Genomic DNA, 17,798 nt, shown 5'->3' with positions numbered 1-17,798 from the left:
ACTCCAGTGGTTAAATCCATGTCTTCAGAAGTGATATGATAAGTGTGGTCAATATTTCAGATCAATATTTAGTCCTTTTGTACTATAAATATCCACCTTTACTTTCACTTTCACATTCTTCTTTTGTTTTTGGAAATTCGCATTCTTTGTGCATATCGTCACCTACTGGGCAGAGAGGATAATTTATGGAATGGAGTCATTTGGATTTATTTTATGCTGCCTTTATATGCTTTTTGGACCTTCGAAGTTTTGGTCACCATTCACTTGCATTTTATGGATGTACAGAGCTGAGATATTCTTCTAAAAATCTTCATTTGTGTTCAGCAGAAGAAAGTAATACACATCTGGGATGGCATGCAGGTGAGTAAATGATGAGATCATTTTTGTTTATGGGTGAACTATCCCTTTAATTCCTTAAAGGAATGTTCCATGTTCAATACAAGTTAAACTCAATCGACAGCTTTTGTGGCATAATGTTGATTGCCACAAACATGTATTTCGACTTGTCCCTCTAAACTCTTGGTTACAGTGAGGCACTAACACTGGAAGTGAATGGGGACAATTCGTAAACTTTAAAATACTCACTGTTCCATAAGTAGTCACAAGATGTAAAATATAAGCGTGTTAACATGATTTTAGTGCGATAAAATCACTTACTAAGCTTTTCTGTGTAAAGCTATATTTTACAACTTCTTTGCCATGATGACATAAAGCTGTAAACCCTTAAATTATTATTTAAATAACTCCACACCTCTAATAATAAACAAGTTTTAACAGCAGAATTAATGTAAGCTTTTATAAAATTATAATTTTCATATTTCTGCCTTTATACCCTCCAAAAATTGGCCCCATTCACTCCCATTGTAAATGCCTCACTTTGACCTCAATTTTTGCTTTTTTTTAAGAAAAGGAGGGACGAGTCGAAATTATGTTTTTGTGGTAATCAACATTATGCCACAAATGCTGATGACTGAGCTAAACTTGTATTAAATACAAAAAGGACTTTTCCTTTAATCAGACCCTCCAAATATGTATAGTCCTGCTGGTTAGTGGCAACACAGAACCTTTTACTTATAGCACAAAAGTGTAATTTTAAAAGCTTTTTTAATGTGGAGATATGGGATAAGACACTGGAGTGTGCGGTTATTACATTTTTAGCTTTTTTATAATACATTTTGATGAGTAACTGATTCAAACGTTTGGAAGGTAGAAAGTAATAATTATAAATAAGGACATTAATAGTAAAAATAAAAACAAAAAAGTAAGCATACGAAGTTAGCATTAGTCAGAAGCGTGTCTGTCAAGAATAAAGCCTTTAGTCAATTAAACTACATGCCCAGTGAGGTCATTCAAATGTCAAACAACATACTTTAAACATTACCCCCATGGAAAGCTCTGGGACAGAAAAAGTTTTTCATTTTTACTTTAGACTTTGTAACAAATCGGAATAGATAACAATGGTGTAAACAGGATAAGTTTCCAAATCTTTCCAGGGTATTTTCTGTGTCACTGAAATTGCATTGAGACAGCTGAGACTACAACCAAAAAGTTAGATAATTTAACAAAATAATTTAGAAATAATTGGTTGAAAGAATGCAAATAAGAGATGCACAGTAAAATTATTTCACAACTAAAGATATACAAAATAAACCATTATAATAGGCTACCACTTCTTTTAAAATCCGCTGAATCTTTAACCGGTTCTATCTGAGAATAGGGATAAGACCTTAATTATTTGTGACAGCCAATAAATGAACGGAATAGGTCCAAATAAATAAGACAGCATACAACTGTATCAGTGGAAGAGGAGGAAACGTTAAAGCAAATAAATGTGTAAACTTCTATCTAATATTATTGTACACATTTGACCACTCTTCACCCGTCTAGTTAATTGCATATCCATGGAAGAAAGATCTTATTATCTGAAACCAATGCCTTATTACCTTATTCATCATGTTCGGCAATACCACAAATACATGTGTAATTACATTGTTAAAATACACACTAGTGCATTTCTAATTCTAATCTATTTCTTAGCATTTACTTATTTATTTATTTTGTTGCTATAATAGAAATCGCATTTTTAGACATCAAAAATCCAAAGAAAGTATTAGCCTGCCCTACATGATCCTGAAAGCCATTCGTGAGCGCGCAGCGTGCCCCCGCGGTGAGCGGAATGGAAAAGTTATTGGAGAGAGAGAGAGAGAGAGAGAGAGAGAGAGTGAGAGCCGGATCTATCCGTCGCCATTACTGACTGGAATGAGAGGGGAGGACTCTCCGATTACACGCATACCAGTCTTACTGCTAGAAAATACTGAAAACAAGCACTTTCGGAGATTTCACCGATTATTCCATTCACTCACGGGTTAAAAGACAACTGGAATTTGTTGTGGGATTTAATCAATGTAAAATACACGGAATAGTTGGAATGCCACCTCCTGCCTGTGGTGTCGGGAGCGACCATGTTAGGTAGGGGAATGCTCACGGAGGAGTATGTGACTTTCTATCATGCTTATTTGTCTTTTACTTTACCTAATTTGCTCTGGTCGGTTAGTCATGTAATGCATTTCCGTGTGTAATCGATAGCTGTGTTGCTTTATACAATTGCACAGTTGTGTCTCTTTCGGCTACAATGCGGTGTATCGGTGTCACACTAAACTAGCCCTGGCTAACTGGGAAGCTAGCGAGCAAAGGAAGCGTCTAATGCCTTGTTTAGGGGCAAGGCCCGTGTCGATGCACACAATCTAACCCAAACTTACCTGAATCGGCGTATTACTTAACACGACACTTCTGCACGTGTGATGTGCAGTTATCAGATTATTCCCATGTGAAATGCAATTCCTGGAATATGAATGCAGGCAGACCTATTGGGTCCACGAAACCTGTCTAGGAAATTTCCTGATCAAATTTCACCCCAAATCCGCCCCCCACACATACACATTAAAAAGAAATTATTTAGGAGGCTTAACTAAGACTTTTTGCATTGTGACGCTTAAGCACATGTTACCCCCAATTCTCATTTCTATAACGCATTCGGACGTTTTACTTTTACTTTTCCCATTGTTTTCAATGATGATTCTCATTACAGTAACAACAGTATTTTTTTCCATTGTATTACAGTAAAAACGCTGGTGTGCTACAATTGAATTCTTTGAAAATGATAGCCAGTACCAAGGAAGTAGTACTATGATATATAAATACATTACAGTGTAAATAATATATTGAAAATTAGGGGTAAAATGTGCGTCATGACGATAATGTCTTAATGGCCCCCAAAATAAGCTTCATTTTCAAAATGCAAATTATTATTTCTTATTTGTTTCTTTTGATTTTGGTGTAAATTTGGACCAGGGCTTCGTTTCCCAAAAGCATTGTAAGTAGATCGTAAAAACATTTTCCCAAAACCATGAAAATTCTCTCATCATTTACTCACCCTCATGCCATCCCAGATGTGTATGACTTCCTTCTGCTGAATTTTTTATTAGAATATCTCAGCTCTGTAAGTCCTTACAATGTAAGTGAATGGTGGCCAGAACTTGAGTGTCTAAAAGCAAATAAAGGCAGCATAAAAGTAATCCATACGACTCCAGTGATTAAATCCACTTCTTCAGAAGTGATATGATAGGTGTGAGTGAGAAACAGATCAATATTTAAGTCCTTTTTTAACTATAAATTCTCCTGCGAATGCAAATTGCTAAAACAAAAGAAGAATGTGAAAGTGAAAATGGAGATTTATAGAAAAAAAGGACTTAAATGTTGATCTGTTTCTCACCTTCACTTATCAAATTGCTTCTGAAGACATGGATTTAACCACTGGAGGCATACGGATTTCTTTTATGCTTCTTTTATGTGATTTTTGGAGCTTCAGAGTTTTGGTCCCCATTCACTTGCATTGTATGGACCTTCAGAGCTGAAATATTCTTCTAAAAATCTTCCTTTGTGTTCAGCAGAAGAAAGAAAGTCATACACATCTGGGATGATATGAGGGTGAGTAAATGATGAAAGAATTTTCATTATTGGGTGAACTATCCCTTTAAATATTACTTGAAAATCGTTGTAGATCTACGAGTGGTCTGGAGGAATCGAAGGGCACTTAAAGGAAAAGTTCACCCAAAAATGATAATTCTTTAATCATTTACTCACCCTTATGTCGTCTCAAATTGTATGACTTTCTTACTTCCCCAGAACAATGGTATTTTAATGGAGATGTTCATTTATTTCAGTAATTCAACTCAAATTGTGAAACTCGTGTATTAAATAAATTCAATGCACACAGACTGAAGTAGTTTAAGTCTTTGGTTCTTTTAATTGTGATGATTTTGGCTCACATTTAACAAAAACCCACCAATTCATCTCAAAAAATTAGAATACATCATAAGACCAATAAAAAAAACATTTTTAGTGAATTGTTGGCCTTCTGGAAAGTATGTTCATTTACTGTATATGTACTCAATACTTGGTAGGGGCTCCTTTTGCTTTAATTACTGCCTCAATTCGGCGTGGCATGGAGGTGATCAGTTTGTGGCACTGCTGAGGTGGTATGGAAGCCCAGGTTTCTTTGACAGTGGCCTTCAGCTCATCTGCATTTTTTGGTCTCTTGTTTCTCATTTTCCTCTTGACAATACCCCATAGATTCTCTATGGGGTTCAGGTCTGGTGAGTTTGCTGGCCAGTCAAGCACACCAACACCATGGTCATTTAACCAACTTTTGGTGCTTTTGGCAGTGTGGGCAGGTGCCAAATCCTGCTGGAAAATGAAATCAGCATCTTTAAAAAGCTGGTCAGCAGAAGGAAGCATGAAGTGCTCCAAAATTTCTTGGTAAATGGGTGCAGTGACTTTGGTTTTCAAAAAACACAATGGACCAACACCAGCAGATGACATTGCACCCCAAATCATCACATACTGTGGAAACTTAACACTGGACTTCAAGCAACTTGGGCTATGAGCTTCTCCACACTTCCTCCAGACTCTAGGACCTTGGTTTCCAAATGAAATACAAAACTTGCTCTCATCTGAAAAGAGGACTTTGGACCACTGGGCAACAGTCCAGTTTTTCTTCTCTTTAGCCCAGGTAAGACGCCTCTGACGTTGTCTGTGGTTCAGGAGTGGCTTAACAAGAGGAATACGACAACTGTAGCCAAATTCCTTGACATGTCTGTGTGTGGTGGCTCTTGATGCCTTGACCCCAGCCTCAGTCCATTCCTTGTGAAGTTCACCCAAATTCTTGAATCGATTTTGCTTGACAATCATAAGGCTGCGGTTCTCTCGGTTGGTTGTGCATCTTTTTCTTCCACACTTTTTCCTTCCACTCAACTTTCTGTTAACATGCTTGGATACAGCACTCTGTGAACAGCCAGCTTCTTTGGCAATGAATGTTTGTGGCTTACCCTCCTTGTGAAGGGTGTCAATGATTGTCTTCTGGACAACTGTCAGATCAGCAGTCTTCCCCATGATTGTGTAGCCTAGTGAACCAAACTGAGAGACCCTTTTGAAGGCTCAGGAAACCTTTGCAGGTGTTTTGAGTTGATTAGCTGATTGGCATGTCACTATATTCTAATTTTTTGAGATAGTGAATTGGTGGGTTTTTGTTAAATGTGAGCCAAAATCATCACAATTAAAAGAACCAAAGACTTAAACTACTTCAGTCTGTGTGCATTGAATTTATTTAATACACGAGTTTCACAATTTGAGTTGAATTACTGAAATAAATGAACTTTTCCACGACATTCTAATTTATTGAGATGCACCTGTATTTCTATCACAATTTCTTCAATTTCAGGGCTATAGCTTATATTTTGAAATGTGCTTTTATTATGAAGGGTATTTTTGCTGGAATCTTCACTTTATGGGTAAACAGTTGGTGACACGGAGGCTTTGAATTCACGTCTGAAATCTCATCTCTTCATACCATGGCCTTTGAGTCTGACAAATGAATTGTAGCACACAGTTTTGGAGTGTTTGTGTTTTAGATTACTGGTGTTTGTGTATGTGGTCATTTTTAAATGTTATGTTTTAAATTTGATTAGCACTTTGGTGAACTCTGTTGTTTTAAATGCTATATAAATAAATTTGAGTTGAAATTAAAGCGCAAATGCTGTGATTTCATTACATAAATATATATTTTACATGTGCAGCGTGGTTCACAGTAGATTAGTGCTCTGCTCTGTCATCTCATACAACGTGAATGTTTCTCAATGTCTGTGGAGTTTCTAGTGGATGAGCAGTCAGATTTATACATTCATTCAAATCATGTAACGATTCAAAAGTATCGTTACATCTTTTTTATTTTAGTATCGACTTGGTACTGAAGTACCGGTACTTTTGCAACACTAGTATTTTGAGTAGGGAATTCAAATGCAAGTTTTAGAACTGTCAACAGGTCTGAGGAACTAAATTCAAATTTTTCACAGAAATATTATCAAAATTCAAATTGAATTTGAATTATATTCGAATTTTAAAGACATTCTTTCAGGTTGGGGGAAAAATCTACAAGAAATCTTATTTTTAAATCAATGTCTCCTATGTTCACAAGAGGGAGCAACAAATCAATATAAACCAATTAGCACCATGTTATAATGAATGTTTACTGCAAAGAACATATCTTACTGTTAACAAATATGCATAAAATGATAAATTCGAAAGATTTAGCCAGGTCATATGCTCAAATAGTAAGTAAAAAAGTAAAACTAGAAAAGAAACGCTAAAGTATACAGTTCTATGTTAAAGGTGCTGTAAGTGATTTTTTTTTTTTAATGGAATGGTAAACAGAAAATGTTCCTAGTCTATGAAAGAAATCACTGAAATAAGTGTCCTGAGATATCTCACTGGTGTCTGTGACAGCACTAGCTGCAGACACATTCTTTGATCAGCCATATCAGAAGACTTTGATGTGCTTTCTGCCTGTCAATTGTTTGCACTTTCTCTTGGTGAGGTAGTTAAAGCAGATCATTCAGGTTTAATGTCATATTTAGATTCATCTTTAGTGAAATATCTTTGGAGAGTTGTGTTTTGGAAAGAGAGGGCGTGTCTAATTTAACAGCACAGTCTCGTAGAAGTTCCAGAACAGCTAAAATCACTTACAGCATCTTTAACTTAGTGTTGCACAGTAGCCTATACGGGTGCCATAGTACTACCAAGGACTCAAACTTCATAAAACCAGTGTTACCACAGTGTTTTTCATTAAATACAGTTATTTATGTACCTAATGCTTATGCAGTGAGACTCTGATACAAGAGTAAGGCATAGTCAAGACACAACCACCAAAGACCTCCACCTCAGAGGCCTGTTCACTCCGAACATGTAGGTCTTTTTTCTATGTAAGCATGCACTAGAAGGACGTCTTTGACTGTTGCGCCATGTCTCGCTGGTTTTTCAGGGTCTCATGAAGTAGCAATGCAATTTAAAAGTAAATTTAACCTTTAAAACGTGTTTCGAGAAACCGGGATTCTGTTTTATTTGTTGTACTGCGCCTATTTTAGTCATCATCAGTGCTTGGCGCACATCCAAAATTTGAATGCTCATTATATCATTGTACTGTTTTATATTAAATTCAGTGAAAATTCAAATTTTAATTTGACAGCCTTTGTAGTAGAATTGGAGTTGTAAACATTTACTTCTGTTCTCTAAAATTTTCAGTTTTCAAAGTGCAACAAATAGGTGATGGATACACTCAGGGCTTGACGTTAACTTTTTGGCTCACCGGCCACTGTGGGTAGTGGTGTTGCAAAGTCATTAGTAGGCCTGTTGCAATTTTTATTTATTTATTTATTTTTCTCCCCAATTTGGAATGCCCAATTCCCAATGCTCTCTTAAGTCCTCGTGGTGGCATAGTGGCTTGCCTCAATCTAGGTTGTGGAGGACGAATCTCAGTTGCCTTTGCGTCTGAGACCGTCAATTCGCGCATCTTATCACAGGGCTTGTTGAACGTGTTACTGCAGAGAAGTAGTGCATGTGGAGGCTTCACAATATTCTCCACGGCATCCACGCACAACTCACCACACGCCCCACCGAGAGTGAGAACCACACATTATAGTGACCACGAGGAGGTTACCCCATGTGACTCTACCCTCCCTAGCTACTGGGCCAATTTGGTTGCTTGGGAGACCTGGCTGGAGTCACTCAGCACGACCTGGATTCGAACTCGAGACTCCAGGGGTGGTAGTCAGCATCAGTACTCGCTGAGCTAACCAGGCCCCTGGCCTGTTGTGATTATTAAATAATCGTCTGATCATGGTTATTTGATCTAACCACAGTTAAATTATTGTTCACTTCAAATTCCAATCACATTTTAATCCCGAAATAAGGGAATTTTAAGCGAATATATAAATGCCATCAACAGCGTGTTTTTGTGTCATTCAGCTGAACTCCAAGCATCACTGATTAAATTAAAATAATGTGTGAAAGTGAAGCAATTAGGACAGAAATCTTTCTAAGAAATATATGAGTTCCAAAAACAACAGTGTAAATGTAAAATTGACCAAAACTAAAACTGACCAAAAAGAGAGACATATATTAAGTATTTAGAAATATTTTTATATTTAAAACATTATTTTTCATGTCATTCATTAGTTTTAAAAGCCTTAAAATAAAAAGTGATAAAGGTAACTGGAGACTTTAACTGCATGCATTTGTTTGGCCATTTGATTTGAATGAGAATGATATGAGTTTAGCAGGACACAGGCCTAATGATTTACGTAATCTCTTGGAATATCTGAAAGCAAACATGACCAGTAAGAACAGGAGTAGGACAGAACTGGAAGAAAACTTTGTCAATAATTTATCCATAATTCATGAAAGTCCAGACTTATACCCATTCATTCAAAATTGTACAGGACCTGCCCTTATGACAGTTTACTTTTATTCTTGCATGTTTATCAGTGGCTTTTGTAAGAATAATGCAGATAGTCTTTCTAAAAAATAAACTATAGTGTTTGTTATGAGAAAAACAACAACAACAACAATAACAACAAAAAACGCTTATACACATTTAGAAACTTTAATATCGACACAAGATGTATATAATTTAATTTGCTTCGGCAGCCCGACATTCACAGAATTTTCAATGCTGGAAGAAACCTGAAAATGTCACCTGCTAAAGTGGCTAGTAAGAGTGACAGAGTTACCTACCACTGCCTGTTTCTACCCGCATTTTGTGGGTAGGCGGGTATTAATGTCAAGCCCTGGATACACTTCTGTCGCTTATTATTTTAGTCAACATAACGTTTGAATGTTTGTTTTGTTGTTATTGTGCCTGAGTGTCATTTTTCAACACATTTATCCAATGCTGTTTGCCAGAATATTAATTTTGCTGGCTTTTTGCAGCTTTATCTAATTTATTATTTGCATTTTTATGTTGCAGGAAGGTGATAGGAGAGGAAAGAGCAGTCATCCAGGACAAATGATTCATATTAAAGATACAGCATCTCATTCAAAGTGAGATGGAAATGCGCCTGCACTAGCCAATGGAAGTGCATGTTTGCCTTGCTGGCATTCTTCACTTAACGTAACAAGCAATGAGAGGGGCAATATAATGGCCAAGAATAAGGAGCCCCGTCCGACATACGCTGTCAGTGTTGTCGGGCTCTCAGGCACTGAGAAAGACAAGGGGAACTGTGGCGTAGGTAAATCCTGCCTATGCAACAGATATGTACGCCCCAGTGCGGACTGCTACTACTTGGAGCACACTTCTGTGTTAAGCACAATTGACTTTGGAGGGCGTGTGGTGAATAATGATCACTTCTTATACTGGGGTGAAGTGTTACATCGAGGGGACGATGGCCTCGAGTGTAGAATTCAGATCATTGAGCAGACTGAGTTCATCGATGACCAGACCTTCTTGCCTCATCGGAGCACAAACTTGCAGCCTTACACAAAACGGGCTGCAAATACGAAGCTTCAGTCTGCTGAAAAACTGATGTACATTTGCACAGACCAGCTTGGTTTAGAACAGGATTTTGATCAGAAACAGATGCCTGATGGCAAGCTCAATATTGATGGCTTTGTGTTGTGTATAGATGTAAGTAAAGGATGCAATAGAAAATTCGAGGACCAGATGAAATTTGTCCACAACCTTTATTCTCAAATTTCCAAGACAAAGAAATCCATTATAATTGCTGCAACGAAATGTGACGAGTGTGTCGAGCAATACCTAAGGGAGGTCCAGACATTTGTTGCAGGTAAAAAGAATCTTATGCTTGTCGAGACATCAGCTCGAGCATCTGTTAATGTGGACCTCTGTTTCAATGCTCTGACACAACAGATGGACAAAACTCGAGGTAAACCCAAAAACATCTCTTACTTGGAAGCTTACAAAGCCCAGAGACAATTAGTAGCTTCAGTCTCTGACAGATTTGAAAAACTCATCATTCAAACTGTCCGAGATTATCACACAAACTGGAAAACTGTGAGCAATAAATTTAAAAACCACCCAGATTATGAAGAGTACATCAATTTAGAAGGCACCAAAAAGGCTAGAAACACCTTATCGAAGCACACAGAACAGCTGAGACAAGAGCATATCAAAAGGCGGAGGGAGGATTATCTTACCAGTCTGCCAAAAATTCTTAATAAGTTGCTTAACAACCTAGGGGAAATAGAGATGCTGAGTTGGACAGAGGCACAGGACATTATGAAGAGGAGGCCTGAGTTTCAGTACTGTTTCATTGAGTTAGAACAAACACCGTGGTATGAGACAGACCACCTTGATAAAACCGATGACAGAAGAGTGCCCTTTGATGTCCTCAAAACTATGGAAGGAGAAAGGATTTATCAAAACCACATCCAGCATTTGAAATCTGAGAAGAGGCGGTTGGAGATGAAGGAGAAATTCAAGAAGACTCTGGAGCGAGTGCATTTCATAAGCCCCGGACAACCATGGGAAGAGGTCATGTGTTTTGTCATGGAGGATGAGGCGTACAAATACATCACTGAATCAGATCGCAGAGATGTTTATAGTCGGCATCAGCAGGAAATAGTTGAAAGGGCCAAAGAGGAGTTTCAGGAAATGCTATTCGAGCATGCAGAGCTATTCTATGACCTGGATTTGAATGCAACCCCAAGCTGTGACAAAATGAGTGAGATTCACTCTGTACTTAATGAGGAGCCTAGATACAGAGCTCTCCAGAAACTCGCAACCGACAGGGAGTCTCTTTTACTGAAACACATTGGGTTTGTTTATCACCCCACAAAAGAAACATGCCTCAGTGGCACGGCCTGTGTTGATCTGAAAGTTGAGCAAGTCCTTGCAAACAGGCTTGTTCAATTGGATCACGGTCGCACAAATATCTACTACAACAGTGCCAACATTGATAAAGTGAACCTGTGTCTAGTGGGCAGAGAAGGTCTGGCACAGGAACTTGCAAATGAAATCAGAGCTCAGTCCACTGATGATGAATACACCCTGGATGGAAAAATCTATGAATTAGAACTTTTTCCTGTAGATGTCAATTCTGGCATGCTTTTGAACCATTCCTGGCTATCGACTTTCAAGGCCCATGGATTCTTTTGTGTCTTCAGCTCTATAGAGTCACTTAATTACATTGGTGATCGTGTAAGCCGGATCCGAGCTGAGATTGCCCAGAGCAGAAGGGATAGGTATAGCCAGCCAGTGCCATTCATTCTCATTCTAGCAAATCAGCGAGACAGCGTTTGCAAAAACATGCCTATTTTAAGGCATCAGGGCCAACAGCTTGCAAATAAGCTACAGTGTACTTTTATAGATATTCCCTCAGGCACCTTTCCACGAAAGTTTAATGAGTCTCAGATAAAACAGGCCCTCAGAGCAGTGTTAGAAGGATTGAAGCACAATTTCGATGTGATGTGCCCGATGCCCTCCATTAAGGATTTGTCCGAGACTGATTTGCGTATAGTCATGTGTGCCATGTGTGGAGATCCGTTCAGTGTGGATCTCATTCTTTCTCCTTTTTTGGATTCACATTCCTGCAGTGCCGGACAGCCCGGTCAATGCAACACTTTGATCCTCGACAAAATCATTGGCGACAGCCGAAGACGCATACATGTCACCGTGCTCTCGTATCACTCCTCCATTGGAATCAGAAAGGATGAATTAGTGCATGGGTACATACTAGTTTACTCAGCAAAACGAAAGTCTTCTATGGCTATGCTAAGGGCATTCTTGGCTGAGGTCCAGGATGTCATTCCAGTTCAACTGGTGGCCATTACGGACAGCCAAGCGGACTTCTTTGAGAATGAGGCGATAAAAGAGCTCATGACTGAAGGGGAGCACATTGCTACCGAAATTACGGCTAAATTTACCGCACTCTACTGCTTGTCCCAGTATCATAGGCAGACAGAGGTTTTTACACCATTTTTCAACGAGGTTCTTGAGAAGAAGAGCAACATCGAAAGCTTCTTCATGTTTGATAACAGTAGGGACGGAACAGGCACCGGTGAAGATGTCTTTCCTCAATCTCCTCACAGCCATTCACCTGCCTACCAGTACTACCCTGACTCTGAGGATGATGGGGAGGGACCACCACCTTACAGCCCAATAGGGGATGATGTTCAGCTGCTGCCCAACCCTAGTGAACGAAAGTACAGAATTGACCTTGAAGGAAACGAGTACCACGTTCAAAGCACACACGTTGGCGATCATGATCGTAACCACAAAGTGCCCCCCCCAGTAAAACCTAAACCCAATGTGCTGCCCAAGCCCAATGTGAAGAAGCTGGATCCTAACCTTCTGAGGACAATTGAGGCTGGAATGAAGAGCTCCAGATGGGCACGTGGTCCAATGATGGTTCACGGTGACGACCTTGAAGCATCTGACAACTATGCAGAGCCGGTGGACACTCTCAAATCAAAAGGCTTCAGTGATGATATATATGCCATACCTGAAGATGCACACAGTAGATCTGGAAAGATCCGCAACTCATTCGGTGGACTTGCTCTGCATGGTGATGAGGAGAATGGCTTTGACTCCATGTTTAAGTCTCAGGGTGGTAGACGGCCTTCTAAGTACAAACATCGCTCCAAGATCCTCTTTAGCAAGACAAAAGCTTATCATAGACGTGTACATTCAGATGTTAGTGATGATGAGTCGGGGCCTGCAATGCAGAAGAAGAAGAAAGGAAGGGGCAACCGAGGAAGTGAAGAGGACCCTCTTCTCTCTCCAGTGGATCCTTGGAAAGGAGGAATAGACAATCCAGCCATCACATCAGACCCAGAGCAGGATGATAAGAAAATGAAGAAAAAGAAAGCACCAAAGAACAAGGAACCCAAAAAGGTTAACTACTTATTTAAAGTACTTATATACTTTGCTTATCTAGTATAGGGCTGCAACAACTAAATGATAAAATCTATAATTATCAATAATGGAAATCATCGACAACGAATTTCATTATCGATTAGTTGGATATTTGCAGTAAACACGGAGAAGTCCAGTCAGTGACGTCACTTCACAGCCCAGTGAAAAATGTGTTGCATGATAAAACTTATTTGAAAAACAACGGAGACAAGTTGTAGCGGAAAAATACGACCCAAGTTTTCCAGCGCACGAGAGCACTTTATAAACATGATCTATAAAGAAGATCATAATTAGCATACAGTTCACTAGTCAATTTATACAATGGCAAACATTATTTTGCTGGATAAACATACTATTTTAAAAACTATAATATTAAAATACTTAAATGAATATAATCAGTGACAGTGTACAAGCATACTGTATGAGTCTAACATAATTATGTATTCAGTTGAGCAGAATTATTAATATTTATATTCTGGTGTCACTATTGCCTTCTGCTGGGCTGAGCTTTTGTCCCACTAGATGCCCTATGGATCATTTTACTCTTTAATGATGAGCATTTTTTTTTGTTATGTTTTACAAGTTAAGCAACTGTTTCGCATATGTCCTGAAAGTAATAATAATAATACATTTAAACTTAACTTTTTATGATTCAGACTTTGTTCAAAGTTTTGTGAGAGTAAAGAATTGTTAATTCAGTAATGTAAATCAAAACAAATCCTTATGCCCTTTATCGTTTCAGTTTTTGAAAAATCATATTTTAATAAAATACAGGAAATAAAATAATTTTGTTATCTGATTAATCGATTAATCGCAGAAATAATCGAAGATTAATCAATTATCAAAATAATTGTTAGTTGCAGCCCTAATCTAGTACTTATCTAGCATTACTTGAAGTTAAAATGATGTCCAAAAGTCTTGTGTATTGATCATAAAGAAGATTTTTTTAGGTTACTACCTGTCAGCACCTGTTTTGCCCTATGTCATGCATAATGTCCAACATTCTCCTATATGTTAGGCCTGCAACTAACGATTATTTTGATAATTGACTAATCTAACGATTATTAGAACAATTATTCGGCAGTTATTGTAAGATTAATCATTAGCTCTTAACCAACTGTTTAGCTTGTGCCCGACTTAAAAGGTTGTATTAAACGTGCTTGCTAACAATAAAGAGGACAAAATCATCTTTTAAAAGTACCTCTAAATGACATTCACTGAATACATTCACAAAAAATACTTTTTATTAAGTTTAATTCGGTAAAAGAAATGTACAGCAAAAAATCCTATTATCATCATCATGTGTTTTTGTCTTGTTTTCCATTTAAAATTGTCTATAAATTCAACATTTTTATTCTGCAGTATAGCTGCTAAAGTAAATGTAAGTTGTTTTAAAGGAGTTTTAGATATTTATATTGGCAGTGGTGGCTCAGCGGTGAAGGCTCTGGGTTACTGTTCAGAAGGTCGGGGGTTCAAGCCCCAGCACTGCCAAGATGCCACTGTTGGGCCCTTGAACCTATCTGCTCCAGGGGTGCTGTATCATGGCTGACCCTGCACTCTGACCCCAGCCTAGCTGGGATATGGGAAAAAAAAGAATTTCACTGTATATGTGCAAATGTATAATGTGTGATAAATAAATAAAATTAATTAATAAAAAAAAAAAAAACATATTTTGTTGCAGTGTATAATGGGGTGAAGACTACCCTCTCTCACCTTTCTGTTCACTTCAATCCATGTTTAACTCACAAAAAACAAACTCTCCCTTATTAATAAAGCTGCGTATTGCCAATTTTCTTCGATAACAAACACACAGTGACTAATATATTATGATTCAATAAGTCGCGAGCCATCGCATTATAATCTAGCTGCAGAAAGCATGTGTGCTCGAGGGATGAGTGTCCCCAAGTCAGTGTGCATCAGCCTGTTACAGTTTCAGTCTCTACCCCTTAGATCAGGACATTCGCATTACTCATAGAAGAGGCGCTGACCGCACAGAGAAATGCCAGTTTTGGAGTTTATAGTTATTTACATGATCTGCTTCCTTATTATTTGAACTTTAATAAAGCTGTAATGCATTAAATATAACTGCATTAAAGATGTAACGCCGGGGTGTTTCCTTTAAAGACGCTCGACACGCAAGTTTTGCTTCAGCGGAGCGGCAGCTCTGGCTCTGGTTATTCCACAATGAGAGTGCTTCTGTATTTACTTATTTTGTATTTTTGTATTATTCCTTCATACTTGGCGATCTACATCACCTGAAGCTGGTTGGAAAGTTTGGAGTGCGTCTGTGAGCTGTTTTCTTCCTCAGTCAGGCGCGAGCTTCAGTGCTGCTCTTGCACGCCATCATTAGAGTTTAATGTGATCTCATGTTATGTTAAATGAGATCAAACGACTATTTGACAATTTTTTATTGTCGACGTTGTCGATTTCAGCCCTACTATATGTTACATAAGGCACAAAGAAATGTTATTGTTGATATGTCAGTATACATTGTATTTATTCTAGTGAGTAATGTGTCATCGTTTCTTAACAGACAAAATCAACAAAGACTACAAAGCCATTGTACCCACCAACACGAAGAAATTGGGAGAGCAACTATTTTGGGCAGCCTCTTCAGAGCTTGGTCTCTCCTGATAGGCCTATTCCTTTGTTTATTGAAAAGTGTGTCGACTACATTGAACGTACAGGTAGGTTTCCTGGTTTCCAAAGCGGAATGACTCATTTCAAGATCAGTAACTAAAATTGCACCTGAAAATGTGTTAACACATCTTGTACGTTTTTTAATTATAGGTTACTAGGAATCTGTCTTTAGCTCAAAATCAGTTATCTTTAACGTTTTATAAGTTCGCCACTGACACAATTTGACTGTTAAACTAGTTTTTCATTCTTGTTGAGTACTGATGCAGCTTATATTCTAAAGGGCAGGAAATTCTGCATGCTGTTCAAATACCATCAATAAGTAAATTAATTAAATACATTACTCTGAGGTAAATTCTGACACAACAGGAAGTTGACGGGCAGGGAAGTAGGGTTCTCAGTCTGGTAAATGATTAAATGGATTTTTACGGTGCTGTTTATGATTTTCCCAGAGCACTTTGTGTAGATAGATTGCGGTTTTTACAGAGTCTATAAGTGACATTTAAACATTGAGGCCTAACGTATATCGTAGACACAGGATTTTAGGATATTTTAGGCCATATTTAGACTTGAACAAAGTTTGCTTAGTAGACTTAAAGCAATAAATGAGGCCTTGCAACAGTGGCAGCTTGTTTGATTACAACATGCCCTTCAGTAGCTTGTTTTGTAACTGACTCAGTGATCAATGGAAACTCTGACTAACCCAGCAGTCAATAAAGCCCAGCTGACCCGTAATATAGCTTGAGGTTTTATTAGCATGTAGGTGACACCCACATACTGCCGTTCAGGTTGGCAACAGCAGTTGATTAGGGAAACTCATGCATGGATGACATGCAGTGATGTGGTTTCTTAGGGAAATTATAAAGCTACGGTTTGTGTTTTCTTTGGCTGTGTACTGACAGTGGGCATAGTGTCTGTGGTGAGAGTAATAGTAGGCCAATTTGCTGGTGAACTGGTTTTGCTTTCAGTTTGTGTGGGCATGCACATACTATATGAAGCCAATGTAAATCCAATGAAGATCCAACATTTTTGCTGATTTCACATTTGATTTCATTCTGTTGTAGGACTGTCACGATTATGAAATTTGGCTGATGATTAATTGTCAAACAAATAATTGCGATTATGATGATTAATGGTCTGTTTTAGGGCCGTGACGATTAATTGTCTCGTTAAGGGCTTTCACGATTAATTGTCATATAAATTGTCATATTTTTTAAGGTGTGTTTTTTCTTGCATGTGTGCTTCATTCACCTTAAGAAGTCATTTTTACATATTTAACTTCAAATTAACAAATAAAAAAATAAAATAGGAATAAACTTTGATTTCCTTTTCAGGCTTTAAAAACTTATGAATGACATGAAAAATAATATTTTAAATATCAAAATATTTCTAAATACTTAAAAAAAATGTCTCTCTTTTTGGTCAACTTTAGTTTTGATACTTTTTACATTTACACTTGTTTTTTGAACTCATATATTTAATTTTTTAAAAAAATAAAAAATAAAGTAAAAATTTTATATATATACATTTTATTATATTTTTTTATATTATGCAATAGTAAAATATTTCTGTTCTAATTTCTTCACTTTCACACGTTATTTTAATGCTCTGATTAAATCCACAAGCCCTTATTTGTCATGAAGCAAAACCTTTGAGATTTTGTTTTATAATAGAGTAAGCTTGCGTGTCATAAACACATCGTGTATGAACCAGGAACATTTGCCATTTCACGATCGTTTAAAGTGAAACAGGAGTGCTTCGCGTTCACTATCAAAGTTTATACTTGTTCTTTTATATTTTTGCGGGAGTTTGATGCGAGCATCTGCTGACAGTGTGCATCAGGACAGGAGCTTGTTGACCTCCGCGGTGCGGCTCAGTGATGCTCAGACTCGAATAA

The 17,798-nt window shown here is 37.8% G+C and overlaps 1 protein-coding gene across 2 annotated transcripts in view; it reads left to right on the top strand.

The window, feature by feature from the left end:
• The first annotated feature begins 2,114 nt into the window (after positions 1–2,114).
• LOC127454832 (rho GTPase-activating protein 5-like) overlaps positions 2,115–17,798 on the top strand; it is a 62,388-nt gene continuing 46,704 nt past the window's right edge. Inside the window, exons 1-3 of one of the 2 annotated variants that reach the window (XM_051722286.1) lie at positions 2,115–2,469; positions 9,359–13,243; positions 15,798–15,951. In XM_051722286.1, the coding sequence (XP_051578246.1) occupies positions 9,530–13,243; positions 15,798–15,951 (3,868 nt within the window). In that variant the 5' untranslated portion in view covers positions 2,115–2,469; positions 9,359–9,529. Of the gene's footprint in view, positions 2,492–9,358; positions 13,244–15,797; positions 15,952–17,798 lie in introns of both variants that reach the window. The other variant, XM_051722287.1, reaches the window with a different exon arrangement.

Source organism: Myxocyprinus asiaticus, chromosome 17, assembly GCF_019703515.2.
Source record: "Myxocyprinus asiaticus isolate MX2 ecotype Aquarium Trade chromosome 17, UBuf_Myxa_2, whole genome shotgun sequence".
Taxonomy (NCBI): Eukaryota; Metazoa; Chordata; class Actinopteri; order Cypriniformes; family Catostomidae; genus Myxocyprinus; species Myxocyprinus asiaticus.
Note: the sequence above shows the minus strand (reverse complement) of the source record. Positions and strands in the feature narration are given on the sequence as shown.